This window comes from Echeneis naucrates, chromosome 7 (assembly GCF_900963305.1).
Source record: "Echeneis naucrates chromosome 7, fEcheNa1.1, whole genome shotgun sequence".
Lineage (NCBI taxonomy): Eukaryota > Metazoa > Chordata > Actinopteri > Carangiformes > Echeneidae > Echeneis > Echeneis naucrates.
The window spans coordinates 5,043,113-5,069,169 of record NC_042517.1 but is presented as its reverse complement, the minus strand read 5'-3'; the positions used below and the strand labels follow the sequence as shown (position 1 = coordinate 5,069,169).

General features: G+C 41.2%; 3 protein-coding genes across 3 annotated transcripts; 1 reads left to right on the top strand and 2 right to left on the bottom strand.

Moving 5' to 3' along the window:
- Positions 1–224: 224 nt before the first annotated feature.
- LOC115046664 (urotensin-2-like) lies at positions 225–1,239 on the bottom strand. Its single transcript, XM_029507183.1, has 4 exons — positions 1,134–1,239; positions 716–841; positions 471–514; positions 225–338 (listed from the first exon to the last, which is right to left on the bottom strand). The coding sequence occupies exons 1-4, from the start codon at positions 1,237–1,239 to the stop codon at positions 225–227; spliced, it is 390 nt and encodes a 129-aa protein (XP_029363043.1).
- Positions 1,240–7,802: 6,563 nt separating this feature from the next.
- LOC115046076 (trichohyalin-like) lies at positions 7,803–20,896 on the top strand. The gene is made up of 13 exons (XM_029506195.1): positions 7,803–8,481; positions 8,596–8,716; positions 10,697–10,759; positions 11,218–11,356; positions 11,624–11,714; positions 15,646–15,709; positions 16,234–17,547; positions 17,983–18,104; positions 18,208–18,279; positions 18,367–18,501; positions 18,649–18,743; positions 18,834–18,928; positions 19,013–20,896. Exons 1-13 carry the CDS (start codon positions 8,458–8,460, stop codon positions 19,159–19,161), a joined length of 2,484 nt encoding a protein of 827 aa, XP_029362055.1. The 5' UTR covers positions 7,803–8,457; the 3' UTR covers positions 19,162–20,896.
- tnfrsf9a (tumor necrosis factor receptor superfamily, member 9a) lies at positions 20,449–24,599 on the bottom strand. Its single transcript, XM_029506196.1, has 7 exons — positions 24,015–24,599; positions 23,453–23,572; positions 23,213–23,350; positions 23,021–23,093; positions 22,808–22,905; positions 22,543–22,707; positions 20,449–22,410 (listed from the first exon to the last, which is right to left on the bottom strand). The coding sequence occupies exons 1-7, from the start codon at positions 24,157–24,159 to the stop codon at positions 22,295–22,297; spliced, it is 855 nt and encodes a 284-aa protein (XP_029362056.1). The 5' UTR covers positions 24,160–24,599; the 3' UTR covers positions 20,449–22,294.
- Between the last annotated feature and the right edge of the window lie 1,458 nt (positions 24,600–26,057).

Sequence of the window (26,057 nt, the reverse complement as noted above, 5' to 3'; positions counted from 1 at the left end):
AGCTCCCAAGTAACATGTCTCATACCTGCTTATGTATGTGGAAGTACATACACTACATATGAACACGTTACCACATACAATATAAGCAAGCACTGTGTGGATTTTGTCTGCATGAACTTAAGTGAGAGCCAGATAGTTGTTTTTTTTTTTTGTTTTTTTTTTTTTTTGTTTGTTTTAGTGCAAGCCCTGGCTCTTGTGGGCAGCAATAGTGGCATTTGTCAGTTTTATACGCAGTACTTCCAGAAACAGTCTGAATTTCCTGCTCGCTTTCTGAACTGTTTCCGGATGCCCAACGCATGGCTGAGCGGATTGAGGAGACTTTGTTTCTCCAGCAGAGCCTAAGAGAGAAGATGAAGCGATAAGCATTTTGTTTACAGAATGAGGCTGATTTATCCCTCCTGTACTCGGGATGATATCTTATTTTCTTTGATTTCCTAAAAAAAAATAAATCAAATGAAATCAAATCCCACCTCTTTCCTCATGCCCCTCGGGAGCAGGCCTGTAGTTTTGAGCCCTGGGACAAAATAAAGCGTGAGACTAGTCACCACATGTCTGTGCAGATGCAGTAATGGAAAAAAGTAAAGTAGAGAATGTTTTAAATGATGGGATGTCTCTCCCAACTTGATCAATCCCTCCAACTACGACTGGATGCAAGTGCATTCAAAGTCTGTGTTTAAAATATGGTCAGCTGGTCAAATGTAAAGATCGTCCTCACCATCTCTGTTGATCTCCCCAGATATCAGAGTGGAATATCTGAGACCAGCTCCGTCCTGAAGAGGGAATGTTTGCTCAGAGAGAGACAGATCATCCAGACTGTTGACTCCTCGCTCTTCCATCGACGCTGAGGACAACAGTTAAATTCCAGTGGTGTTGGTAACACGGCACTTTATTTTTCACAGACATGAGTCATTTATTCAGTTTAGCAAACACAAAAAATATAGATAACCTTCCTAAGCCTTTTTTTTTTTTTTTTAAATAACGTGTCATATACTTTTTGTAATTTCGACAGAAAAGGGTAAAACATTTGAAGTCCTCGGAACATGATTGCTGTTAAACCTCACAGATTAAAGTTCATTCACAAAACTGTCATTCAGGGTCCAGTAATAAGTAAATAACTCCTTTCTCCCACTTACCAGGTCCTGGATAAGACATCTCAGCAGATTCTGTGATGGAGTGGGCCAGTAGCGGGCCAGAGGCCACGAGCAAGAAGGCCCAGGATGCAAGATGGTTAGGCTTCATCACCGCAGGACGCTGCTGTTGGATGTGACTCTTCTGAAGCTTCTCAAGTGGAAGGTGTTGTACATCCTCTGTTGGTCCAAACTGGGTTATATACTTCCAGCTGTAGCCAGTTCCCCCTCCCATATGCCACATAGCAGTCATATTCATACACAGCTTTGCTGACCACGCCAGCCAGCGACAGTATCCACAGTTTCATCCCATCTAAGTGTCTTAAATCAACAGGCAGTCACAGGTGAATTATAGGCTCAATAAAAAGACAAGTGCCATGGCCCATGCTTCGAAGGCACAGTCATGTTTTATCGTCTACAGCTTGATTGACTGTTTTTAATGACTTTGTAAATGGGATCACCGCAGGTGTTTCAGATGTTGCTCTCAACAGCAGCCCATAAGGGAGCAGGTGGAGACACCGCGCAGCCAAATGATGGATGTTCTTTTGTCGCCAGTTCATTAAACGCTTGGGCAATTTGAATCCTTTTGGGTTAAAGCCCACAGAAAAGCTCTCAAACAACTGACACTGAATAGGAAGCAAAACGAATTCCTCGTTATTTTTACAAAGATTCAGTGGAACAACCAAAATGTTCAAGGCCTCGTAGTCTGGAAGCTGTTTGACATTTGAAGACAGCGGAAAGTTATCAACGTGTCATCAAATCAGGTTGATTCATGCACATTATTTAAACTATAGTCCGGTAAAATGACTTGTTTGTGCGGTCAATTCTTTGTTGTCATGCAATAAAGCTCAACTTTATGAGGCTGTCCTGCATCGGCTGACTGAGTCACAAAGTCTCTCCCATAGCTCAGGGGATTGGGGAACAGGTGGAGACGGCTACTTACAGAGTCAAATTGAGCACCTCAGTATGTAATTTGTATATTTATTAGAAGCGTGACGTCAATATTCAGTCTCATGTATGATAATGAGGGTCGAGGAAGCGACTGTGACATTTAATTTTATGGCGAGAGGGCCAGACACTCCATTAAGTGATGCTGTATATCATGAAAAGCTATTAAGATTTATATTCTGTATTAGTCAAGGCTTTGATTCCAATCCTGGGTTATTCCAGTTTGTAAAATAAATGCTGTCTGTATTATACTTGAGGCTCATCTCACTGTTGATGGGGTCTGCTTTACAATTCATGAGGAATCTTGAGTTTTCTTCAAGGCAACAAATGAGGACTGCAATTTTCTGAGATTTGTGCAGATAGGAGTAGGTGTATTATTGTTTGAGCACAGCTGCGCTGATCCAAAAGCCTGAAGGCACCGTATCGCGGGGTGTCGTAGATGTCACATTCATTCACCATCTTCCGAGTTTAGTGACTGAACTCAGTTCTGAAAACCAAACCTTTAAATCAGTTTTTTGAAGTAATAAATGAATATTTAATACATCTACCGAACTTTAAGAAGCCGCATCTCAGGAAAAAGGAAAAAACATGCACTGAAAAAAATGTAATATCAAAGGTGCATATCCTAAATTGCTGTCTTAGTATGAAAACCTTTTATAGTTACATGTATGTGGCCAAAGTGCTGCTTGGTCTCATCTGCTGGTCGGCTTAAAACATAGAAGTGTATTAAATTCTGTGAGTGCACCGTTTGATTTGGTTAAAGAGAAACCCCACTAAATATCATGATATAAAATTGAATTAATTTAGTGAATATTGTAAAAAAAAAAAAAAAAAAGTCCTCTTGAATGCACAGAAGGTAAGAACAGGGTCCTAAAGTAGGACTCACATACCCGAAGATACACTGGCTGAGGAGAGATTGCTTCCTCTGCAGATTAAACGTAAGTGATGGGGGACAAAATCCAAAGGCTTTATCTTTGTTAAATGTGCACTTCTAGTTTATCTGAATCTGGAATCAGGCTTCAGTTGTCTGATTAAGACAAATTAAGTTACAACCACTTAGTGGAAAATTCCCTTTGTGATCTGCAACCCAGCTCAGCAAGGAAAGCGGGGAAAAGCCAACCATGCACTAAAAACTCATTTAGAAGATTTCCATTCGATTGAACTAACTACAAATGTTGAAGTCTCCCATTAGCTTCATCTGAAGTCATTTTCAAATGCAAAGCCTGTGAGTTTTGTCCCAGGTCTTCTGTTAAAATCATTTATGCAGCTGTATCGTTTTTGTTTTAATCTATGAATGATCTGTTCGACAGAGTAAAAACTGTGCACCGTCACATGGTACAGTATCTGACTGACCAACCTTCGAGCCCACCTCAAAACTGCGTGGCTGAAGCTGAACTGTGACAATCTCTGACTTGTGACATGAATTCGTCCCAACAGATAGAATAAACACAGCCAGCAGAGGGCAATGTTGATGTGCAATCTGCCATCTAACAAATTCGCTTACAGTGTAAATTCCTCAGTGCGGTTAGGAGGGGAAAAATCATCCGAAACAGACTTTGTTCCTCCCTCATCTTATCAGTCTTCAAACGATCCCGGATTGACAGGGTGCAAATTGCATCTGCAACGAAACCTGCAGCTTTCAACACCAAGAGCCGGCCCTGTTCTCATCATCTCTGACATTTCCGAGACGTGCATTAAAAGCAGCACATTATTCTGCTCCGCAACGAGACTTTTGATATTATTTTTGACACGAACACCAAAGTTTCCCTTCCTTCTGAAGTAATGAGCGAGTTCCAGCTTCAGATCTGAGTCAGAACATTATGCTTATTATCCTATTTTTCACACAAAATTCAGGCACATTTTTTGTTTGTTTGTTTGTTTTGTGTTTTCGTGTTGTTGTTTTTTCTATGGCATTAACAGTTTAATATACTGTAGAAGATTTATCTATTTAGTGTCTTTTGCAGCAACATGCATGCTCCTTAAGACATTCTGCTCCACTTTTGTTTCTCATAATTAAACTTTGGACATTTTTATGGGACTGGGAGGTTTGGCCAGTTCGATGCCGCCTTCAGGGGCCGTCGGACAAAAATACACCTGTATATGTGAGAAGGTGACTCGGCCTGTGTGACATCTATTAAATGTGTGGTGATATAATAATTTATTGTGTGACGGGTGTATTAATCCATGGCCTGACCTTTTATCCGTATGATCAACCTCTCAGGTTTTCACGCTGTTTTCATTTAATGATCTTTCTCTCCTTTCTTTCTTTTACTGGCGGCAGTCGTGACTGAGTTACGAAGATTCAAGGGGCCCCTGAAGGCAGCACCCCCCCCTGCCCCTCTTCTTCAGGAGCCGAAGAAGAAGCAGACACAGCGACAGACGCGGGTCATCAGAAGTTTGTCCCCTCCGGGCTTCCGTCGTTCTGTCGACGCGGCTTTGTTTCATTGAGAAACAACAATCAACGGGTTCTCTTTAAAAACAACAACAACAACTACAACAAAACGTCAGAATAGAAACAAAACAGTCCTGTCGTGACTTTTTTTTTTTTTTAATATTTATATAGATTTTTTTTAAAACACGAGAGAAGCGAGGAAAGAAGGAAGAGAGGACTCCAAAGTTTACACTGCTGTCATTTTTGTTACTTGTTGAGCAGGCTTTTGTGTTTGTTTGTTTGTGTGTGTGTGCGTGTGAATATCACAACACTGGGGCGTGTGTGGGAACAGGTAAGATATAAAACAGTGGCCATGTTGAATATTTAAATGCTTGCCTGGTGATTCATTTACTTTAAAAGCAAACACACTTTGCATTATTGTGTAGCCTCAGGTCGACATTAATGGCAACGCTGCTCATGCTGTTTGTGTTATTGTTGTGTACAGGGACAGTCACCGGTTAGACTCTTCTGCATGAATGTCACACCTAGGTGAAATGGTTGTATTATTAAAGGAGGACTAAATTTCTCTACAGTCAGCTTGGAGCAGTTGTTCCTTTTTGCCTGCAGAGCTCACTTTCTCACATTTTACTGGATAACAACTCTGAAAACTTCCTGTTTTGTTTCAGGCTCTTCAGTGTCACCATGAAGCACTGACAGCTCACTGACAGCCCACTGACAGCTCAGGGACAGCTCAGGGACGGTGATGGCAGAGCTGGAGATCGACCAGTCCAACCTTCCGCGTGTCCAAGAAGGTAAGAAGCCCCAAACTTGCTCCTGAAAAGAGTTTGGACCGTGTATTCAGGGGATTTGAATAAAAAGTATGTGCCACGCTGCGTGGTGTGGTCTGGGGAAAAGCTGTTTTTGTTCAGTCCTTCCGCAGGGATGTCAGAGGTCAGGGTCAGCCACTGAGCCGCAGGCATGGAGTCGGTGGGGATTCATTGATTTTATTCACGTAAACTTCAGCACAACAGATAAAGACTGAGTTGTCGACCAGCCTGCTGAGATTTATGAAAACTCCCCATCTCTTTAATGTTATATATATATATATAAACCTGTTTTGGCTATTCTTTTGACCTTGTGTGTCTGTGCTTGACTTGTGTGGTATCAGTAGCTGGTATCCAGCTCGTGTAAGAAGCGACTTGCTGCAGTTTATGTTTTGACTAGTGGCAGCAGACAAAGATTTGGTCATGCAGCTGTACAGAGATGGCTCCCATCATACATGGGGGCCGTTGTTCTAGTTGCAGATAAGGCGAAGAAATGAGATGACTGTTTGTGATTTTTTTTTTTTTTCTTTTTAGGGACAAAAGGTAGATGAAAACTTACAATATAATACAATGAAATGATGGTCTTGTCCCTCCACAGTGGAGCATGATTATAAACTAGCTGTCCCGCTTGTAGACATCAAAATACTGAGGCAGAGTGAGCTTTGGATTGGCAAAGCACCCTGCAAAATCCAACAAAAGAGAAACGGCTACAAAACAGTCCTTTTATAAAATACAACTCTAAGTAAGTAATATCTGCGTTCCAATGAAACTATGAAAACATTTACAGGTGGAGAATCAAGCCGAGGCTTGGTGTAGACCGTTGACTCAGGCTTTGGCATGTCCACACTAATGACTGGAATAGAAATAGGTCTGCATGTCTTTTATCAGGGGAGATAATTCAGCACTCCACTCTTGTTTCCACACACAAAGGGTACAGTGTGCAGCTTTGCATTCTCACGCTTTATCGAACAGTGGCCCAGCACACAAAGACAGCGACAGCAGCTATAAACTGCTCATTGAGGTAGTTGCTGTATGTAATTTGCTGTCTGGTCATTGTCATTTTCTTTCTTCACACAAACTCATCAGACTGCTTTGTTGGACTTTTCTGTGACACTGAGGTTGTTAACTTATTGTCCCATTGTGGGTGTTTATGCTTCAATTTCCCGAAATGCTGTAGTTCCCCGTGTTTCACTTCTCCTTCACTTTCCTCCCCATCCGAGAATCTCAGCCAAATTGACTTTCTTTGTTTTCACTGCCCCGCTTATCAGTTCCTGTTTTGTCCTTCCTCTGGTTGCTCCTGATATAGCCCGATGTGCAGAGGGAATGCAGCTCCCAGAGGAATTCCCCCACCTCCAACACCCCCAGCATTCCTAATCTCACTCTTACCAACTGACCCAGACTCCCGTTACCCCCCCCACCCCTCCTCTACTTTTTTTGTTCTCCATGACAATCTAGTCCAGTTGATGGGATGGCTGGCCCCGTCCACCTAGTTTCCTAACAAAGCATAGAGAGTCGTGGGACGGACAGACACTTAAGGGTGAAATTTTGTGCAAAAATCAGCAAGCAGGAGAGCAGAACAGAACAAGGAGGGAAATACAGAGAGAGGGAGCCCGTGTGGGCGGTCGGTTGGGGATTTTGGCTGAAAATAGCACACTTGTCATTTTCTCCTTTTGCCAGTTTCTTTGTTTGGGCGGCACTTACTGCTGCTGCTCTCCAAGTGTATGTGAAAATGGAAGAGAAACATCTTTGTCTGTGTTTGATTGGCTACTCTCTCCTGCAGCTTAATTTTGTTTTAGATCATTTGCTGACAGTTTTCTAGTGTTAATGGGAGTTTTTCCAGCTGGTTACAGTTAGATCAGCCGAAAGGAAAAGATTAGTCATGTATTTTTTTTCTTTCTTTTCTTTTTCTTTTTTTTTAATTAAGGGTATTTTTGAGGGAGATTGAAAATAGGAAATAATTCTCTTTGTTTCTTCTTTTTGGGCTAATAGGTCATAGAGGTCATGGTTTCCTGCTTTGTAATATCCCCTTCTCTCAGTCGCACAGAGGAAATCTGCACACATTGCTGGAAAACATACTGTGCTGTACAGTGACTGACTAAGAAATATTTTAAAATCATATTCACTGTTGTCGCTTTTCAGTCTCTTTCATACATTTTTTCCCCCGCAGGGGATCTTGGCCTCCGGTGTTCAAGTGTCACAGTCCATTTCTGTTGTCTACTGGATCTTTGATTCATTATCCTCTTAGGAAACACACACACACACACTCTCTCTTCCTTATTAAGGAGCTTACTATACAATCTGCCTGGACTCACACCGAACATATGTTTTTCCTGTTGGCCCTAAATGCCTCCCACCATGTCCCTCAAAAACCTGCTCAGCCGTCAGAATAGCACAGGGTTCTTGTCCCTCCCCCTAGAAATGTAATGTGACCATAGTTTTGAAGCAGTTTGGAAAAACAAGTTAACCCACAATGTGGACACGCCCACTCACATGCACAGACACACACACACACACACACACATTCATGCAGGAAAGGCTGTCATTTTCCTTCTTCCTGTGTTAGTTAGTTAGGATTCGTTCTGAGATAGATCGAAGACTAAACTTATGATTTTTGCTGTCAATTAGTGCTGTTGGATTAAAACCACGTGTTTTACGTAATCCCTGCTCATTGACAGACTGGACGCATAAGGGCAGGTCGGATATCCATTTAGCAGATAGAGTCTTAAGCTCCACAACAGGTGTAAGTGGTAATGCATGTCTGTCTTGGTATGGGTTGACTCTCAGTGCAGACCTATGGGGTCATTTATGGTGTGAACAGAGTCTTTTGATAGTCTGGTGCTGTCAGGGTGATTTCCGTGAACGCTGACTTTTGAGCCCAACTGGCTGAAACATACACACAGTTTTTGTTTTTTGTTTTTTCATTGTTAGGATTTAGAGGAATGAGTTTGAGATAAAGACGTGAAATTTTTATGACTGTCATGAAAATTTTCTCACTTCCCTGTTTACACACTGGGACAAAGAAGAGACATCCTCAGCTTGACTGGTTATGTCAACACAGATCCAATTCTGTAAATGTTGATGTATAACTGCCTTTTTAGGGCAGGTTCTAGTTATTCAGGTAAGATTCTGAAACAATGGAAGAGAGGAGGAATTTGTACATTTAAAGTTTAAATGTGAGAATAGTGGCATGATAGGGATCAAGGAATGCCAAGTGAGTATGTGTCACATGTTCGTTCAGAGAACTTCTCGAGAATGCAATCACATAGCAGCATTCTTACACTCTGAAGTCAGTCCAACGCTTGATGTGTCTTGTGGTGTCAATTAGCCACACAGATGTTTACTGCTGTACTGTAGACCTGACGCTCAATGTACCACTCTGACAATGAATCCCGAGGACTCCCATTTGCTCACCTCATCCACGACACCATCCAGAAAATCTCCAGCCAGTAAGTTCACTTCTAGGATCTTTCCTTGTCTCCTCTTCTTGCATTTCTTAGTTTTCTGGATGATTTTTACACATAAAAGCTCCTATTTGACATTCATTATATTTATGGAGCTGCTGACACAATAAATTGGCCACTTAATTAGGTACACCTGCACCATTCAGTGCAACTGCTCAGCCACGTGTTCTGCTTTTACAAAGCTCATAAAGTGGTTTACAACGATGGTGTCAAAACCTAAAAGTAGTTGGCATCTTAAAAGTATTAGATTCTAAATATGTACCAAATAAGAAATCCACTAATAGTATATTCCCATTTTTCCCTGGGACTGTGTGTCACATTGATGTTTTGAGAATTTTTCAGAGCTTATGGTGTTGGAACAGTAGGAAATATATCTGGCTTAAAAGCTTAAACAGGCAATTATAAATAACATATGGCATTTATTTATGACAGCTCATAAAATTGATACTCAAGCATCCCAAGCATTAGGCTCTTGGATGTAAACGCGGCCTCTGTGCCCACAGACGCGACACACCGCCTGCTCTGATAGGCTCAGTGCAGGATTAGCAGTTGGACAGGTGTTTTTAATTGCCCCTGCCTCTGGCTCAGACTGGAGGCTTTTCGTTCTGCACGGAGCTGGATTTCACTGTCTTCTGTCCTTCTCCTGGGGTCTGAAACCAACTCTGTAGGAAAATGCAGCTATAGTGAGCTAACGAAACGGTCTTGTGCGTTTACAGGAGGTTGTGTATCTGCAGAGATCAAGGAAGTGTATAAAACAGCTGGGGGGATAGTTCTGCTCTTTATCTGTTTATTTTTTTGTTGAGTTTGTTCGATGGACTTTAAACACACATTAGATTGAGCGTCTAGAGGCTGTAGTGGCTCATTAAAACCACTTTACAGATCATAGTCATGCAGAAATGTGTGCGTTTACCACTTTATTATTGGAGAGTTAAATAGTATTCAGTTCCATACATACAATCTCTCTGGATTGCATTGCTTTTAAACTTAAAATCTGGTGATTGTTTGTTGCTCCTGTGTTGGTTTATGTTGACGTCTTTGTCAGCTTCCTAACTAAAAGGACCAAGACTCAGAGAGTATTTCAGACAGTGTTAATGACATTGAGCCAAAATGCTTTTTTTTTTTTTTTTTTTATATTATGTCTAGCAGCAGGTGGGCAGACTGAGGGATCGTGGAATAGGGAGGATAGAATGACTTAATACAGAGAACCAGTCTGAGCTGCTATATGGAGCGCTCTTTGTCAAAGCCTTTGGATTTACAATAGGCTTGGTGATTTCTCTCTGCATACATTTGTACCGCCTGTACTGACTTTGCAGTATAAATAGTTGCAGGTGGCAGTTCCTAAACTTTGCATCTTCATTTGGCAGTCATAGCGATCATTTCTGAGAGAGACAAAATGTGAATCTACTTTGTCCTTTAAACATCCTGCCAACAACACTTGTAAAGATCTATTTATCTTTCACTCTAATGTATATTTAAATTGTGTTTACATGTACACACACCCACACACCCAAATTATTGCTTTTGGTGAAATGATGTGAATCTGTTGTTGCTACTGAACTGAGCAGCTTTGGGAGACGGGCCATAAATGTGGCCACTCGTGTGCTGTTCTGAAACAATGGTAGCCTGTTATGATGTGGATTTTTTTTTTTTTAAAGGTATAAACAGTGAATCCATGCCTGAGTGGTGGATGGTTTTGAGTTTTAAGGAACATCCTGCTATTTTGTCTGCATTGTCGGCATATCAACAGGCACCACAACCCACCACACAGCACATTGCTGCTCCTTCAGACAGAGTACTTATCCAAAAAGTCTCTTTTCAGTTCACCTAAAAGCTTATCTCTCCCTCTGAGTTGAGCAATAAAGTGTAACTTATCGAGCAGCTCTTTATATAACAACTCCCCATTATTGTCTGAACACCTCGTAACCTTTGGTATCACACTAAAATGGTCCTTTGATCATGTTTCAGTGTGCCAGTGTTTTGCGGTCCTTGAGGATGGAGCATTGGCACATAACCTGCAGGAGCAAGAGAGTGAGTACAACGTCAGACAACCATTTGATAGCAGCACGGCTACATGCTAAAGTCATTTATATCATGTGAGCTTCTGTGTTGTGCGGCTTTATTTGTACAGGTTTTGTTAAAGAACTCAGCTGACCATTGAACTTGGAAGTACATGAAAGCATACTTGAGTAAAGTGCAGTTTTTTGTTAGCTGTAATAGTCTAAAGTGGTGAATGTCTTTGCAGCTTTGAGCAGTAAACATAGTGACATATAATTTGGTGTCTGTTTTTGGGATTCCGTAAAAGTGCACTGGTCAGGCATGTCACAGACCAAATTTAAAATAAACAGAGCTCAACTCAACAGATTTAGACCAGAAGTAAAATAGTAATTATTAATTGCTTTTATCTAGATCACACAGGGTCCATCATTGCAACACACATCATAGTGGCTTACCCTCTGCCCTTTTTTTTTTCTGCTTTGCCCTCATAGTCGAGCAATACTATACCACCAACATCCAGAAGAACCAGCTGGTGCAGAATGACATCCGTGTAGCCAAGAGGCTGCAGGATGAGGAGGAGGAGCAGCAGGCCCAGCAGAACGCCATCCACAGACAGGCTTCCAGACAACTGTAGGTGACCCCTGCACATAATGCCGCAGTATTCAAACGTCACTACACAGGCTCATCGATTCCAACAAACACTCACTGATCATGACATTGTGTGCATGACATTTAAATGTATAACATACAAACACATTTACTGAATGAGGATTTGCTGTTAACACTTAATTTCTTAATGTTGTTGTTCACGAACTGTGGAAATCTGTTCTGAGCATTTGGGTTGAATCAGTAATTCAGAAGAATCAGAGGTCCTAATCTTCCCTGTCTGTCCTACAGAGAGGAGCAAGACTTTGAATATGCCCGTGTTATTCAGGAGGAGATTCAGCGCTGTGCTGAGGAGGCTCAGAGGAGAGAGCACGATGACGAGGTGAGCAGAAATCTTCATATTTTGCTAATCATTTCATTAAAGGTCGAAAGAATTAATGAGACAATTTCACTGTCAGTTGTCACATGTCTCATTAAAATAGTCTTCTGCACTTTTTCTCGAACAACAAATACATGAAACTATTTTTGCAGTTTTCAATTTTAAGTCACCTGAATCTGCACCTCCACATCAATTAACCACCTGCCACCCTCTTCAGAGTGGGAAATCTTTCTGAAATTAAAATCTTCTCTCATCACTGTCTGTATGAAACAATTATCTCTTATTATTTAACGGGCCTCCATGAGTAAATATGAATTAAATAAATAAACCTCATATTTAGCACATTGAAAGTAGGTTCACTAAAATACACCAGAAGCATCAATACAAAACATTTATTCAGTGATTCAGTTTATACTCACATAACACATATTGTGCGACCCAAATTACAAACCAAACCCAGCAAGAATAGGCCAAACCCAATTTGCAATGTGCCTTTTTTTTTTAAACAGTGCACAACAATAAAAGCACTAGCTGCTTTTGAGTGGATGAAAGGAGGTTGGTGATTCAGCAAACAGAGTTCTGCTTTCTTTCACTGGTACATAGAGTAGCAACGTTTAACATTGTCCATCCCAGTTGTCATGATTAATCCATTGCCCACTAAACAGAGAGAGAGAAGTATTAATATGCCACAGTTTGCTACAGCTATGGAGACAACATTATGTAAAATAAGCATGTGCTCTTTGGATGAGTAATACATGGAAACAAGGTTAGAAGTCAGTGTACATCTGCCATTTGCTCACTTTGTCATTTCTGAATTTCCCAATTTCTGACTTTTTAGTATGTTAAGTTTGGCTTTAAAGTAAACTCTGTCCCATATTATGTGAATATTTTGACATATTTTGAGGGATTTACTCCTAAAAGAGGAGTAAATCCTCTTGCGGGTGTCAAGTTGCCGTCAGTAACCAGAGCAAAGAGAGATGTGGTGTGAAGAAATTCAACTTAAGCAATGTAATAAAACAGAAACACAGAGAAACCCCCTCAAAGCGATCCTCCAAACCAAATATATCTTTCAAGTATCAAATATTTGCTCTCTGTAGGCAGGACAGTCGACTGTTAAAGTTGGTCATTTCCTTCTTTGCGGACAAAGTGGATTTGCTCAGCCTGAATTAACGTCAGTCACAAGGAACTCGAGAGAACAAATTTGATCAAAATGTCAAACCAATGCCAAGAGACAGAGCAGATTGTGTTAATGGATTCTCTGACACAGTAAATGTTGAAGCTTGTGCAAAGTGTGTCACGCAGCGCACAAAGCAGAAAGGCGCTGCTTGTGAAGGCAGATTAATCGTCTTTCGTACAGCAGGGGATAAAGTTAAAATAGTACGAGCTTTACCGTTAAAGTTAGCGAAAGCACATTCATCACAGCATCTCATAGACTTAGATGGCACTTGGGACGCACCTATATATCATTTAATTATCTCCCTGTTACCAGCAGGTGAGGGAGTATCATATAGTTCCCTTTCCTCCCTCTTAGGACTAACTGAGTCCGTAATGAATAGCGGCAAAGTGCTGCTCTGAGCCTGCGATGTGCCCACTGTGCCCTTAGAGCCAGTAAGAGCAAACTCAGCTGTTAGATGGAGACAACCTGTCAGCTACCCATCTGGATGATGGCTCAAGCAATTTCTGTGGTGCCTCATTCTAGACGCAGACAGTCAGCCTCTTCATCAAGACTGCACTCATGTCTGCACACTTAGTCTCACTGGATGTGCACTCGACATTTGCAAAACCTCAAGTGTGCAGTTTCAGGAAGAGACATGTTAAGTAAAACATAATTTAAGAGCAGTGCTGAATCAAGAAGGTTGATAAATATGGTCCTGATGACACTGCAAGTTTGATTTAATGACAATTCTCTACATTGAGATTTTAATTTCAGGACAAAATGATGTGTTGTGTGGATATTCCACCAAGTCCAGAAGTAGAATATAATAATATAATAACAACCGGAATCATGCAGTCTGTATGGACATTGAGGATGATATTATATGACCATTGAATTTGGTCAGGTTGACGTGTGAAATTTGAATAAGATATCAACAACTACTTGATGAATTGCCATTAAAATTGACACATGCAAAACTTTTCCTTTCCATGTTGTCGTCATCACATAAATGCATTGTTTGTCCAGCATTTTGATATGTGACCAAACACAAATAATTAGTAAACTTTTTAGTCTCATTAGCGAAACTGAGATTTTTTAACATTTAAACCTGCTCAACATCGGTGTGTTACCACTGCGAGTGCGAGCGGGACAAATTAAAGGAAAAACCTCATGAGCATTCCCATCAATTGGGCACCAGGAGGCGCTGAGTGCTTTGAATCATATGTTATGACTTTTACCATTATTATGTAAAAGCAAAAAAACTATTATTCTCAAACCCAAATTCTGGGTCGGAGGGGAACATGGTTCCCATCAGCCACGTCTCCCTTGTTTCTCTAATGTTCACTCATTCTAAATTTGTTTCTCTAACAACAGGCACACAAGCCTTTCCTCACATCGGTTGTTTGACAAAAAAAAAAAAAAAAAGATTATAAATGAAGAGTTCAGCTGTGCAACTCCCCAACCGGTCCTGTGCGTCACAAGGCTGCTCCAGCATAATTTTTTCCTTTACTGTGCAGTTTCCTTTACAGAGGAGGCGCCACTGGACCAGCTCATAAAAGCTCCTTGTTTTGGAGGACATGAGGCCAGAGAGGCTGTGGGGTTCATTCATCATTATTAAAGGGTTTGGGTTTGAAATGTGGTGTAATCCACTCAGCGAAGCCTCATTTACCTACGGGGTTATAGCCATGTCAGGTAATGCAGCACGGGGCATCTGAATACATCAGTTCCTGTGTAAGGTGTAAACCTTTCCTTTTATACACGTTGATGTTTTGATCAAATGATAAACTATTAACACCACCATTAACCTACCTTCCTTAATGACTGACTGATCAGAGCTGTTGGTTCAATATGTGCCTCCCTGTAGATTGTCTCTTTAATTAAGGAACAGAAGGAGCCAGGCTGTGCAGTTTTAAATGCCAGATCCCTGTGGCACTCCACACCTAACCTGCCATGGCAAGCTGCTAATTATCTGCTGATGCTGGCAAAGCGGCTGACATAAACACCCTGATTGCAAACCAAAAGGAGCTGCGTTAGCTCTTAGCAATGATTTATGTTGTAAATGCAGCCAGCAGAGGGGTGTTTTGTAGAATTCACTGGGAGAATTTGCTGATTTGTGAGTAACATTATTAGGTCTGGCCTTTCCTGGAGAAGCAGCACAGATTTGTGGTGTGGCGGTGTCTGGGAATTCCCCAGTGACAAGGTGTTACTTATGAAGTGACACAGTGTTGTTGACCTGCTTCTGTTGGCATTTTTCTGCTCCAGAGATCAGACTGATGATATGAAGTAGTCTCTTGTGTCAGCCACAACACTTGCTGAAATACTCAGTTTGGGCACCCAGAGCCAGCTTTGCGTTGAAGAGCCATTAATGAAATCAAACCATCTTAAAGTGGCCCAGATCAACAAGTCTTCACCAGCCTTTGCAGGTCTCATTTGAAGCCACAGACTCATGTAGTCCCTTTTTACTCAATGTGTTGTGCTGCCACCTGCTGGTTGGAAGCTACACAGTATACGTACATGATGTTTGTAGTGAGGTCTCATGTTTGCTGCTTCTTGTTGTGATTTCAATATAAAGTTCAGAGTTCAGTTTGTAAGAGTTAATCAAAAGCATTTGGATTTTTTTTTCTCTCTAAGCTTAAAACTTACCAGTCTTGACTTGATTGGTTTGACTTTGTTCATTTTATTTTTTATTTTTTTAAATTTCCATCTCCCTTTAATCTGAACTAAGCACGAATTCCTGGTGAGTTGCTGATAATGTTCATGTCTACCATGTCTCCACAGGAAATAGCTAAACGAATGCAGGAAGAGGAGGAGCAGAGGCTCAGGAGGAGCAGCCAGTGTTATGGTATGGCAACACACTACTGCGCTAATGCAGCAACATAAGTTAAAACAGTATAAAGGAAAGTTTTGAGTATGATTTTCAGAAACCAAACGTATTTTGTATGAACTCTTGCAGAACATGTGCAGAATAATTTGTTCCACTTAAAGTAGGACAAGACACATCACCCCACCTCGCTCCACTGCTACTGCTTACTGTTGTTGTTTCCAAATCGTTCCCCACAGGCGTTACAGCATGAACAAAACATGGTCTGTTCACAGCCACTTATATTGTCTCCATAATGTGTTGTTTCTCAATCAATTGCGTGTACATAGCATGTTTTTCCCTTTTCTGTTATGCATGACAGTGTTTCGTGTGTTCTGAGCTGCACGTTCACTTGTGCCTAAAACATCTATGTGAGTTGTGTAACAAACACACAAGTGACATGCGGTTGTTTTTTAGTTCTAAAGGTTACCTCATCCTTAACTGCACCTGTGTAACGGCCTAACACCCACCCTGCTTTTGTGTTTGCATGTTTGGTATTAATAAAGGCAGCACCGGTGATCCTGCACTGCCTTCCCCACGCCACCAAGATGGGGCGCAGTACTCAACCTCCACCACCAGGTGGCCCTTTTCTACCTCTCACAACCAAACACACTCAACTGGGCCTTGGGCTGTCTCCCAGAGGGTACCAGCAGCTGAGACAAACACAACTTCATGGTCAAATCAAGGACACACAGATTCCATTAGGCAAATCAGGAGGGAGTTGAGAGAGCCTTTGAGGGAGGATTTAGAGAACTCAGACACAGATTCCTCTGAAGAACTCTCTGTCTGGTCCCAGGGACTGAATGAAAGACTAAACACAGCACCTCTGCGACAGCAGGCCTCTTTACGTCACCCAAAAGAGAGAAGCTGCAGAAGTCTTTCCTCACGAAGCAGCTTCACAGACGACCTCAGAATGTTGGAGGAGGAAGGAGAAGACTGTAATGAGGATTGTTACGATGACCTCGACAAGAGGAGGCCTTGGACTCAGGGTCAGCAAAGGAAGCATAGGGAGGAGTATGAGGGTTGGTTCAGGAGTAGAGATCAGGATAGAGACTCTAGGTTGGGTGAGGTGAGAGAAAGGCGACGCAGTCGCAGTGAATCTGTCAGGCTACATGACAGGACTACTCAAAGCAACAGACGCTTAGCAAGGACCTGGAGCTATAAGGACAACCCTGACAAACATGTCCACTTTCAGGATGATAGCAGAAACTCTAACGGGCAGCACGATGAAAGCAGCCAAGTGTGGGAGATGCTCGGCCAGGTCCTCAGAGAGAGAGGTGTGCCGGTGAGATTCGGTGGCAACAGGGCGCCACTGCAAATACGGCCTCAAAGCAGAAACAGCCAGGTGCTTCATGGGAGTGGGGCCTCCTGCTGCGAGCCCCAATCACATCAGAGAGTCTTCCAGAGAGCTGTCACCAGCAGGCACAGTTTCCATGGAGATATCAGGGAGAGGAGATCGTCATACAGAGATAAAAGTGGGAGAGATCACAGGGAGGACCGAGACGGGCTACGTCATAATATGGAGAATACCACAGAGGTTTATGAGATTAGCAGTAGAGATTCATATCTTGCCGGCAGCAGTGTGCACAGGTACAATAATGGTGAGAGAGGAGATAGGAATGCGTACGATTACAAAGACAAGAGGACACCGTGCCAACGCAGAAATTGGCATGACACCATAGAACAAAGGTTAAGCTCAGATGAGGAACTGGAGGTGGAAAGGAGGCGTGAGTGGCCTCCTCGAGGAGCCCCACAGCGTAGCCAAAGCCTCAGCAGCAGCAGGGCGTCAACCAGGAATAGGTCAAGGCACACGGCAGCAGGTAACCCAGATCTGCAGCCAACCCTGGTTAGAGGGAAAGCTTTCAGTCTGTGTTCATGGGCTCCTCTCATTTTCCCTCAATCATCATAATAATCTGGACAAAAGTGGGTTGTAACGTTGATTTGGGGTCTCTCATTGAAGTGGGATAATTTTTCCTTTTTCACATCTCCAGTGTCAGTAGTCCTAAAATGATCTTACGTGCAGTCTGTCATGCTCACCTTCATCTTCTTCATCAATCTTTTCTTGACGTTGTGAGACTATAAATGCCACTGGAGTCTTTCTCTGTACCTCAAACATGCCCTTACATGCTGTGTGCTCTCAGCAGCTGACTCACCTCTGTCAGCCCGTCTTTCAGTGTGCCTCTGAATCATCGTATTGCCTTAATTTTCTTTGGATCTGAGAGTTCACTTCTGACAAAGTTTTGCTGCAATCTTAGGAGTGTCGCTGCAGTCAGAACTGGGTGAGGCAAGCTTAGATCTTGGGGAACTGCATCAGGTCCTGCAAGATGAAGAACTAGCCCGCAAGCTCCAGGAAGAGGAGGAGCGGCTCTTGAGGGTGGTGGGTTGTCCACGATGTGATTGATCAGTCAAGGATGAAGGATAAAGTTCAGGCTCTCCTTCACGATTACCCTTTTCTCATAATCACCATCTTGTTCTCACAGAACTCCCAATCCACTCCATGTAGTTCTTACCCAGAGGGAGACTTCAGAGTGGCACAGGTGGCGCAGGATGAGGTGCGATGAAGAATGGACACAAATTCAGCGCACGTCTCATGTAACATCCACCTCTGCATTGATCCCTGTGCTGTGTTTTTGCACTAGGAAATTGCCCGTTTTATGCAGAAGCAGGAAATTAAATCAAAGCATCGATCCCGTGAACTGGAAGGGCCGGCGTCATGGCGCGAGCACAGAGCCATGATCACACACCATGACAAACGAGTGGGAAGAGAGAGACAGGTAAGCATGTTTCAAGGAAAGGCCTGTCGCAATCACTTCACCCTGTTAGAACAGAGATTGTGCACCTTTCACGCTACAATTGCAGTTTCATCAGCTACGTTCTAGAAAGAAACTAATGAAGTGAGTTGGACTCCTTTGTTTTCTCAGGTCCAGCGAGAGCGACTTGACTCAGAGGGCCTCCCTTCCCCCACTGAGGACTGCTCCCCAGAGAACCTACCTCCCAGTCCCACCTATACTTCACCGTAACCGTCTCCACCTTAATATACGTTAAACTCATAACGTGCCCCATACTTTACTCTAATGTCCAACTGCTCTTCTTACTCTTCTTACAGACAAGGCCAGCAGGTCAGAAATATTGCAGAGGAGCTTGACCCGACCTTCCAGGCCCGGAGACAGGACACAGAGGTCCTGCAAGTGGGACAAACGGGTACTTTAAACATGACCAGTGGCACTTGAACTGAAACTGTGAAAACAATGGCCTCGAAATGAACATTCTTTTCCTCCATTGTAGGTCCAGCCTGTCAGCCACTTCCCATCCCACATTCTGGCTTACACGACTTCCTCGAGGAACCTACTTTCATCCCCCCCACAAAGCGGCAAGCAGAAAAATCAGGACGTACTAAACCAAAAGAAAAGAAGGAGAATTGCAAGCAACAATAATGTCCATCACAGTGTGGTGTTGGAGTGTGAATATATAACGTAACACTAAGAATCTATAGTTCTCATTACTTTTTACTTTGAGGTTGAAACCTGAAGAATGAAGTCCTGCCATCCGCCCCTATTAGCACTTTAGACCAGCGGAACAAAGAGATGGAGTTTAGAGAAATTATATTTTAGAATATTTCTTGATTAAGTGAATGATGGCTTTGAGCTCTTTGAACTCATTGCTTTTATCATTTTCAAAGGGAAAACTGAGGTTTATTGAGCTGTTGGTATAATTCATCATTGTAAAGTGTTTAATTTAAACAGCATCCATTTTTTGTTGTATGTGTGACTGTTGCATGTCTTTATTTAGCTAATCTGTAGATTGTCAGTATCAAAAATATCTTTTTTTTATATGTATTTGTTGAAGGATAAACAGATTTTTCTCCAGCTTTACATGTTTTGTTTTGGGGTTCTTATTTTTTTTTGGTTTCCCTTCTTAAATTGTACTGAAGATTTATTTCAGTTGAAAATGTACTGAAAGGAAGCGACCAATGTGAAATGACACATCCTCAGTATCAGCTGAGCATTGTTTAAATGGAGTTGGATATCTGGGGGATTTTGGTGAATGCCCTGAACTGTAGATTATTTAGACAATGTAATCACCCATCCGTAAGTCTGATGGCACAAACATTGGACTTTTACAGAGAAGGAAACAAGTATTTTCTCGAACTCTTAAATCTGTGACGTGGTTTACAATCAAGCTACTTACAAAACATTTAGTTGGTAATTTGCCAACTTTGTTGGCCAAACTGCAGTCAGTGTTACAGTGGCACAATGACAATCAAATGAACTTAGTTTAACCTTATTTAAAATGGTGCGCATATATTGAAAACAGATATATTTTAGAACTGTCGTAATTTTTGTAATATCCAAATGTATTATCCAGTGTTGTTTTTGTTTTTTTTGTTTTGTTTTTTTAATAGCGCTTTCAACTGAATTTGAAAAGAAAAATTAGTGAGAAATTGCATGTTTTTTTCTCGGTAGGGTTGTTTTTGTCAGTGCCAAGCCAATGAACTTTACCGATACCACATGAAATGTGCTCGAACAATGTTTTGCTCACATGGAACTGTTTGGCAGTCTTTACTTTCTTTCATTGTTTTTGTTTGCCTATATTATTTCCACATTTTAAGCTGGCTTTGTTTCTTTTTCAAAGAGAAAATTTAACCACAGCTCTGGTGAGCCATTATGAGTGCAACTGTTATAAATACAAAGCAACAAATTAAAAAATATATTTTATTGACCACTCTAAAATATCATGTCATGGGCATGTGGTGAAGTAAACTCATCATGGCTGATATATAAAAACAATTCAGTTAAAAATATAGATAAGGCAAACCATCAAGAGACAGGTAACAGTTACAAAGTGAATTAAAGTGCTACAGTTCTCAACAGTTTACTCATCAGCACCTGTGAACTTTGTGGTCTTCAACTCGATATTGCTGTGCTTCAGTTGTGAGTCAGAGTGTATAGTCACTGGTACATTACTATAAGTGTGGGCCAGCATTGTCACTCTGTGCCCACATAGTACATTAAAATGTTCCATTTCACAAGATGCCAGCACCTGCTACACTTAAAAAATACATTTCAAAAAAGAAAAATAATAAATAAATAAAAAAAAACAACAAAAAAAAAACAACTACTACTTCCACTGAAACACAAGTCACCGCCTACCCCACTGTGCTAATCAAAAGTAAAAGACAGTATAGGTCTGATGGTGGGGATTTTCCATCTGACCCTTGAGCCACATAATGTGCGCATCAAATGTATTCTGAACATCAATATTTGTCCCAAGGATTTCCCATATGACTCACACAGGAATTTAAAGAATCCAGGCACAGACTCCAAGCAAATTTGATGAGTTGTTAGAGAGCACACAGTGTTTCTCAACTCTTCCTCAGTAGGCGTGCCCCAACTTGCCAAAGAAGTACCGTGGAACCTTGACCAAATTTTCTCTCCCTCCTTGAAAAAATGAAAAAGACCCAAGAACTGTAGCGGTGCACTCTAAGAACTGTGTTTTAGACTCTGTAGGCATTCTTTAATTTAATACGTGTTCTGGCAGGGAACATTCCCTTCTCTGGACTTTTTGACACCAAGTAAAGAATTGCTAGGAAAGTCCAAATAGTTCCTTCAAACATAATCTAAGAGGCAGTAGCTTCAAAGTGTGATAGTTTTGGTGTCAAAGTATCCAAACTATTGCTACTATTGTCATTTTCACAGAGTTCACACAAGGTAGTCATATACAAAGTTAAATGTTAACGCAGACAGACAGAGTTCACTTCATAAAATCATCAAACAACATCATTATAACTATTTGGCACCTGCAACATGACAGGGCAAAACAAGCACACCAAGATAAAAAGGCTAGGTAGGTCTGTAGGTTGAGCACTGAAACCTGATCTATTTAAGGTGGAATGTGTAGGCTCAGTGTTTGCTGTCACTAAAAACTGTCTGCAGTCAAATGCTTTGTACTGAGCTGAACACCCACCAACAAATGGAGGTTAACACCAGTTTTCCTGCTCAGATGTGCACATAACAGTGTAGCGCAATATTAATAAATAAAATCATTCAACAGTAGTCTCTCAGTTATTTCACACTGGCCACTGTGGACATTTCCAACTACTCTGTTTAAAGATAATTTAACAGTAGTAAACACCTTACATGTGTAATGTCTGGATGGAATGTTTTTGCAAAACCCTGAAAATAAGGAAGAAATAAATGACAAAAAAAAAAGGGGAAATGCCTCACTGTCTGGCTTAGTTTACATAAAGATAAGCCTTCCGGCATTCTACCTGTTTTTTTTTCCTCTCTCAGATTTCCCCATATGAATATTCACAGTTTCCTTAATTTAATCCTGATGTATAGAGCAAAACCTCTATCCCATCAGTTTTTAAACAATAACTAACTATTTGGTTCAAGGAAAAAAGAAGTGGATAAAAAAAGAAATGCTGGGTTTAGACAGTGTTGTAATAATAAACTAATTCATAGAACAAAAACAGCTTTCAAGCTTGTGGCTGAGCATCACGGGGAAGATTCCCCATCTTAAAACCTTCCTTATTCTCAATTTCCTTTCAGTTTCTTGTCTGGACATCTATGCAAGGAGATGGCCTGAGGAGTCCTTAGAGTCCAGAGACTCTGAGCTGCTTCCTTGCTCCTGCTGGGCCTCATGGAAACTGCACTCTACTGCTCGTAAAGTCATAGGTTCATCTAAAAAAAAAAAAAAAAAAAAACACAAAGTGGAGACAAATATCTAAATTTGTGAATTGTTTGATAAATATCTTGTGATAATCAGTATGATTGAGGTAAAATGGTCTCTTTAATGTCATGAGGGGACATTACCTGTAGGGACTCTGATCACGGGTCCTTTCCGGGACACTTTTGATGCCTTCTTTCTGTTTTGGGCAGCCTTCATAGCCACACTGACACCAATGACGACGCAAAAGCCTATCAGAGCTAAGCTGGTGACCAAAGATGTGACCAGTGGCCACATCCTTTCTGGAGCAACTGATAAAATAATTCAAAAATATACATATATTATTTTATTTATTTATTTTTATGAAGATGAATGATCAACTCCCCTTACAAGGGCAGAATTGCGCATTACCTGTTGCGGTGGGCTTTATCGATGGCATCAGTAAAATGATTTGACACTCAGACTCAGTGGTTGCGTTCCCCTTGATGAGGACGTGATTTCTGGGACACCTTAGTGGAAATAAAACCAATAACAGAAGAATTACAATGAATGATCTTGGTTTTCATGAAATTCCTAAAATTCCTATGCACATTGATGACAGCATGAGAGAAGAGTATAACGCACTCAGTTATCTGTGGCTTACACCTCTGGTGAATTTGGTTATTGAAAGTGCCCTCTGGACATGGCTCGCAAGAACCTGCAAGGACAGCAATGCAGGTGAATTGACAATCATTGTGAAACTGTTAGGTGTGTCAGAGTCATGCACGACTACGTAGTTTTGTTTTTGTTTTCTTTGTTTTGTTTTTTTTTACTTACGATTTTTTGTAGGTTGTTCACCTTTGTTACACTTCTGAACACAAAAGGAACACTTGCTATCCCCACACTTAAGTCCCTCTCTACATCCACACTGTGTGTCCGCTGTGGCTGTGCATTCTTTCAAAAGGACTTGAGCACCTAAATGAAGCGTCAGTTGAGGAAAGACACCCAAAATATTACTGATTTCAGACATGCATTCTGAGGAAATGTCATTGTAACCACTAAGACACAATAACATACCTGCACACTCTGTACATCTCTCACACTTAAGGCTATTATCCTTCAGTGTGAAAGTCCCAGGTTTACAAGGTTTGCAGAGCTCCTTTGGACGTGGACCACACTTTTGGTACACGCGATGCCCTGCAAGCAAACACACACACACACACACATATAAGAAATGCTGCTACCATTCAATGATACATCTTGAATGACATGCCTGCCCCTTCTGCGGTTTTGAGATTTTAATGGCCCATACGAATAAATATCACAGCTCCAAAAATTTTTAACAAGTTGCCTCATCCTCACCTTTTCTCTCTGTTGTGGTGTTTGCTGAAAAACCACTGAAACTATAGTGGCTTACATGCAGCTGCTATAGAGGAACTTCTCAGGGAACATGATAATAATATCCTCAGATGGTACAACTCATTATATAAAATAATTAAAACACTTCATTTGGAGACATAGTTATATAACAGCTGGCAGCCTTTCTCCATCCCCTCAGGAATACTAACTGTAAGTCTAGAGTGTGTTACTTCTTGTCTGAGCATCAGTCTCTCTCGCTCTCACGCTCTTTATTGCTTACCTGGATGACAGCTGTCGCAGCAAACATTGCTTGTATTTGAAGGATCTGGTTGCCATTTCACACAGCCTTGGTCATTCTGTGCCGGAATGGACAGGCAGCCCTGCATGAGCAGAGAGAGTCCCATCACCAAGAGGATCACGGCCATGCTGTCACTTTTTCAGCTTTCTGGTCAAGGATGATACAGCCACTGTAAAGAAGATGTGAAGTAATCCAGTCCAAGATAGATCTCAGGTATCTTCTTCTTTTTTTTCCTCTCTCTCCAAAAGGCACACAATGTTGTTTTGTTTATTTCCTCTAATCTCCAAAAGTCTTCAAAATGTGTCTTAACCTGAACCTTTCATTGTAAAGTTCCAGGGTAAGTCTCTCTGTGGTCTCCCTCAGCTCACACTGCGACTGAGGCGCTTATTCATAGTGAGTTTTTATATCTTCTTCTCAAGGGGGCGGGCCTTTAAATGTCTCTAAAATAACACAAGCTGTTTGTACAGGCAAAAATGAAAGCAAGTATCTATGTATTAATGAATTACATTTCCTAATATCCTGTTAAATGTTTTCTTTTTATTTTAGACATTTTATACAGATAAGAGTTTATTTCAAAATAAAAAAATGTATGAAGTCATACTTATCTGAAAAACAATATTGGTAGATCAGCTTTTAGTCTTTTGCTCTTTAGCCTCACAGAGTTACCCTATCATTCTCAGTTTTTATGAAATGTTAATTTTAATGATTACTTCTCAGAAATATAAAAAAAAAAAAAATGACCTGGAGTCTACGTCAGTGAAAATGTTTTAAATCCCTCACAACTCCCTGGCAGATCTAGGCAAACTAATCTGCCATAAAAGTCACTGCTTTCACATTTTACTATGCAAAGCATTTATTAAAAATCTAAAAGACTCTACTTTTGGAAAGGCAAAATTTCCACCCTTGAGAAAAGAGTCTTTATGTCTACTTTGAACGTACAACTACCTGAAGAAACTGGACTTTTACTATGAGTAGTTTGACTCCAGTTTGATTGAATTTCACCTGCACTGTTTTGTTAAACAAATTTAAAACAGGTAATCATTGCACAGAAGGGGATATCCTGCTGCTGTCGTCATATTGGGTTATCCCTAAAGGAAGACCAATACAGAAATTAAAAAAGAAAAAAAAAAAAAAAAAAAACACACAAAAACAAAGAGACTTGTTGTTGTTACGGAGTCCTTTAAATCCCAAAGGTCCCAATGACAGCTCATAATGATGAGTCATAGGCAACGTAAGGGTTATTCATGCAAATGTCACAGGTCTAGATGGGGGGCATGGTGAAGAAAAATCCCCTTCCACTCAAATCACCTGCTAATATTGACCAAAGAAATTCAAATTCCTTACAACAGAAACCAGGGGACCTTGGTGGAGAGAGAAACAGAAACGAAAAGTACAAATGAAAGCACTACCACTCATATGGTACAAGTGTGAAAGTACAGCTTTAGCCTGATGTATGGGTTCGATGCAATTACTTACCTAACATGTCTTCCCAAAAACAAATGCATGGCATTCATTTCCTTTAAAAAAGAAACTGGTGTGTCTTTTTTGGGAAATGATTTGCCTATTTTGAAAATTGGAGAAATGGGTTGAGTAATGATGAGATGATAAATGTCTTTTTGTTCATGACCCAAGGGTCACTGTCAGATGGTGCAGCGTCACGTTTGATTCAGCTCTGACATCTCAATATTAGGGAACTGGAAAACACACTCTAGTAAACACACTCACCACCACAAGATTGGCCTGCTGTGTCACGTTTCAGCTGTATCACGATTGTATAAGTGACTGACATTTGTCATTTTGCATTTGACCTTCTGAAGCCTTGATCTGACTGTACCAGTCCACCCACTGTCGAACGCAGAGGCTTGCTTTACATGAAGCTGTGATGTCAGAAGTCAGCACCTCATCTGCCCCCATATCCAAGATGAGCATACACCTCCCACACATGCCCTTCAGCTGCCCCCTGCTTAAAAAGTCTTCCCTGAATCACTGTAAACCCCAGTTCACAAACCCGGGAAGTACTCAGTA

Bases quoted from the DNA above. Each gene is read 5' to 3' on its own strand.
- LOC115046664 (XM_029507183.1), bottom strand. From the start codon at position 1,239: ATGAAGCCTAACCATCTTGCATCCTGGGCCTTCTTGCTCGTGGCCTCT. The intron at 515-715 runs GTGAGGACGATC...ATTTTGTCCCAG, and splicing joins TGGGGAGATCAACAGAGATG to GGCTCAAAACTACAGGCCTG. The intron at 339-470 runs GTGGGATTTGAT...CTTCTCTCTTAG, and splicing joins CGAGGGGCATGAGGAAAGAG to GCTCTGCTGGAGAAACAAAG.
- LOC115046076 (XM_029506195.1), top strand. From the start codon at position 8,458: ATGATAGGGATCAAGGAATGCCAA. The intron at 11,715-15,645 runs GTGAGCAGAAAT...ATGTCTCCACAG, and splicing joins GGAGAGAGCACGATGACGAG to GAAATAGCTAAACGAATGCA. The intron at 18,105-18,207 runs GTGGGTTGTCCA...TTGTTCTCACAG, and splicing joins AGGAGCGGCTCTTGAGGGTG to AACTCCCAATCCACTCCATG.
- tnfrsf9a (XM_029506196.1), bottom strand. From the start codon at position 24,159: ATGGCCGTGATCCTCTTGGTGATGGGACTCTCTCTGCTCATGCAGGGC. The intron at 23,573-24,014 runs GTAAGCAATAAA...GTTTGCTTGCAG, and splicing joins CTGCGACAGCTGTCATCCAG to GGCATCGCGTGTACCAAAAG. The intron at 22,411-22,542 runs GTAATGTCCCCT...TTTTTTTTTTAG, and splicing joins CGTGATCAGAGTCCCTACAG to ATGAACCTATGACTTTACGA.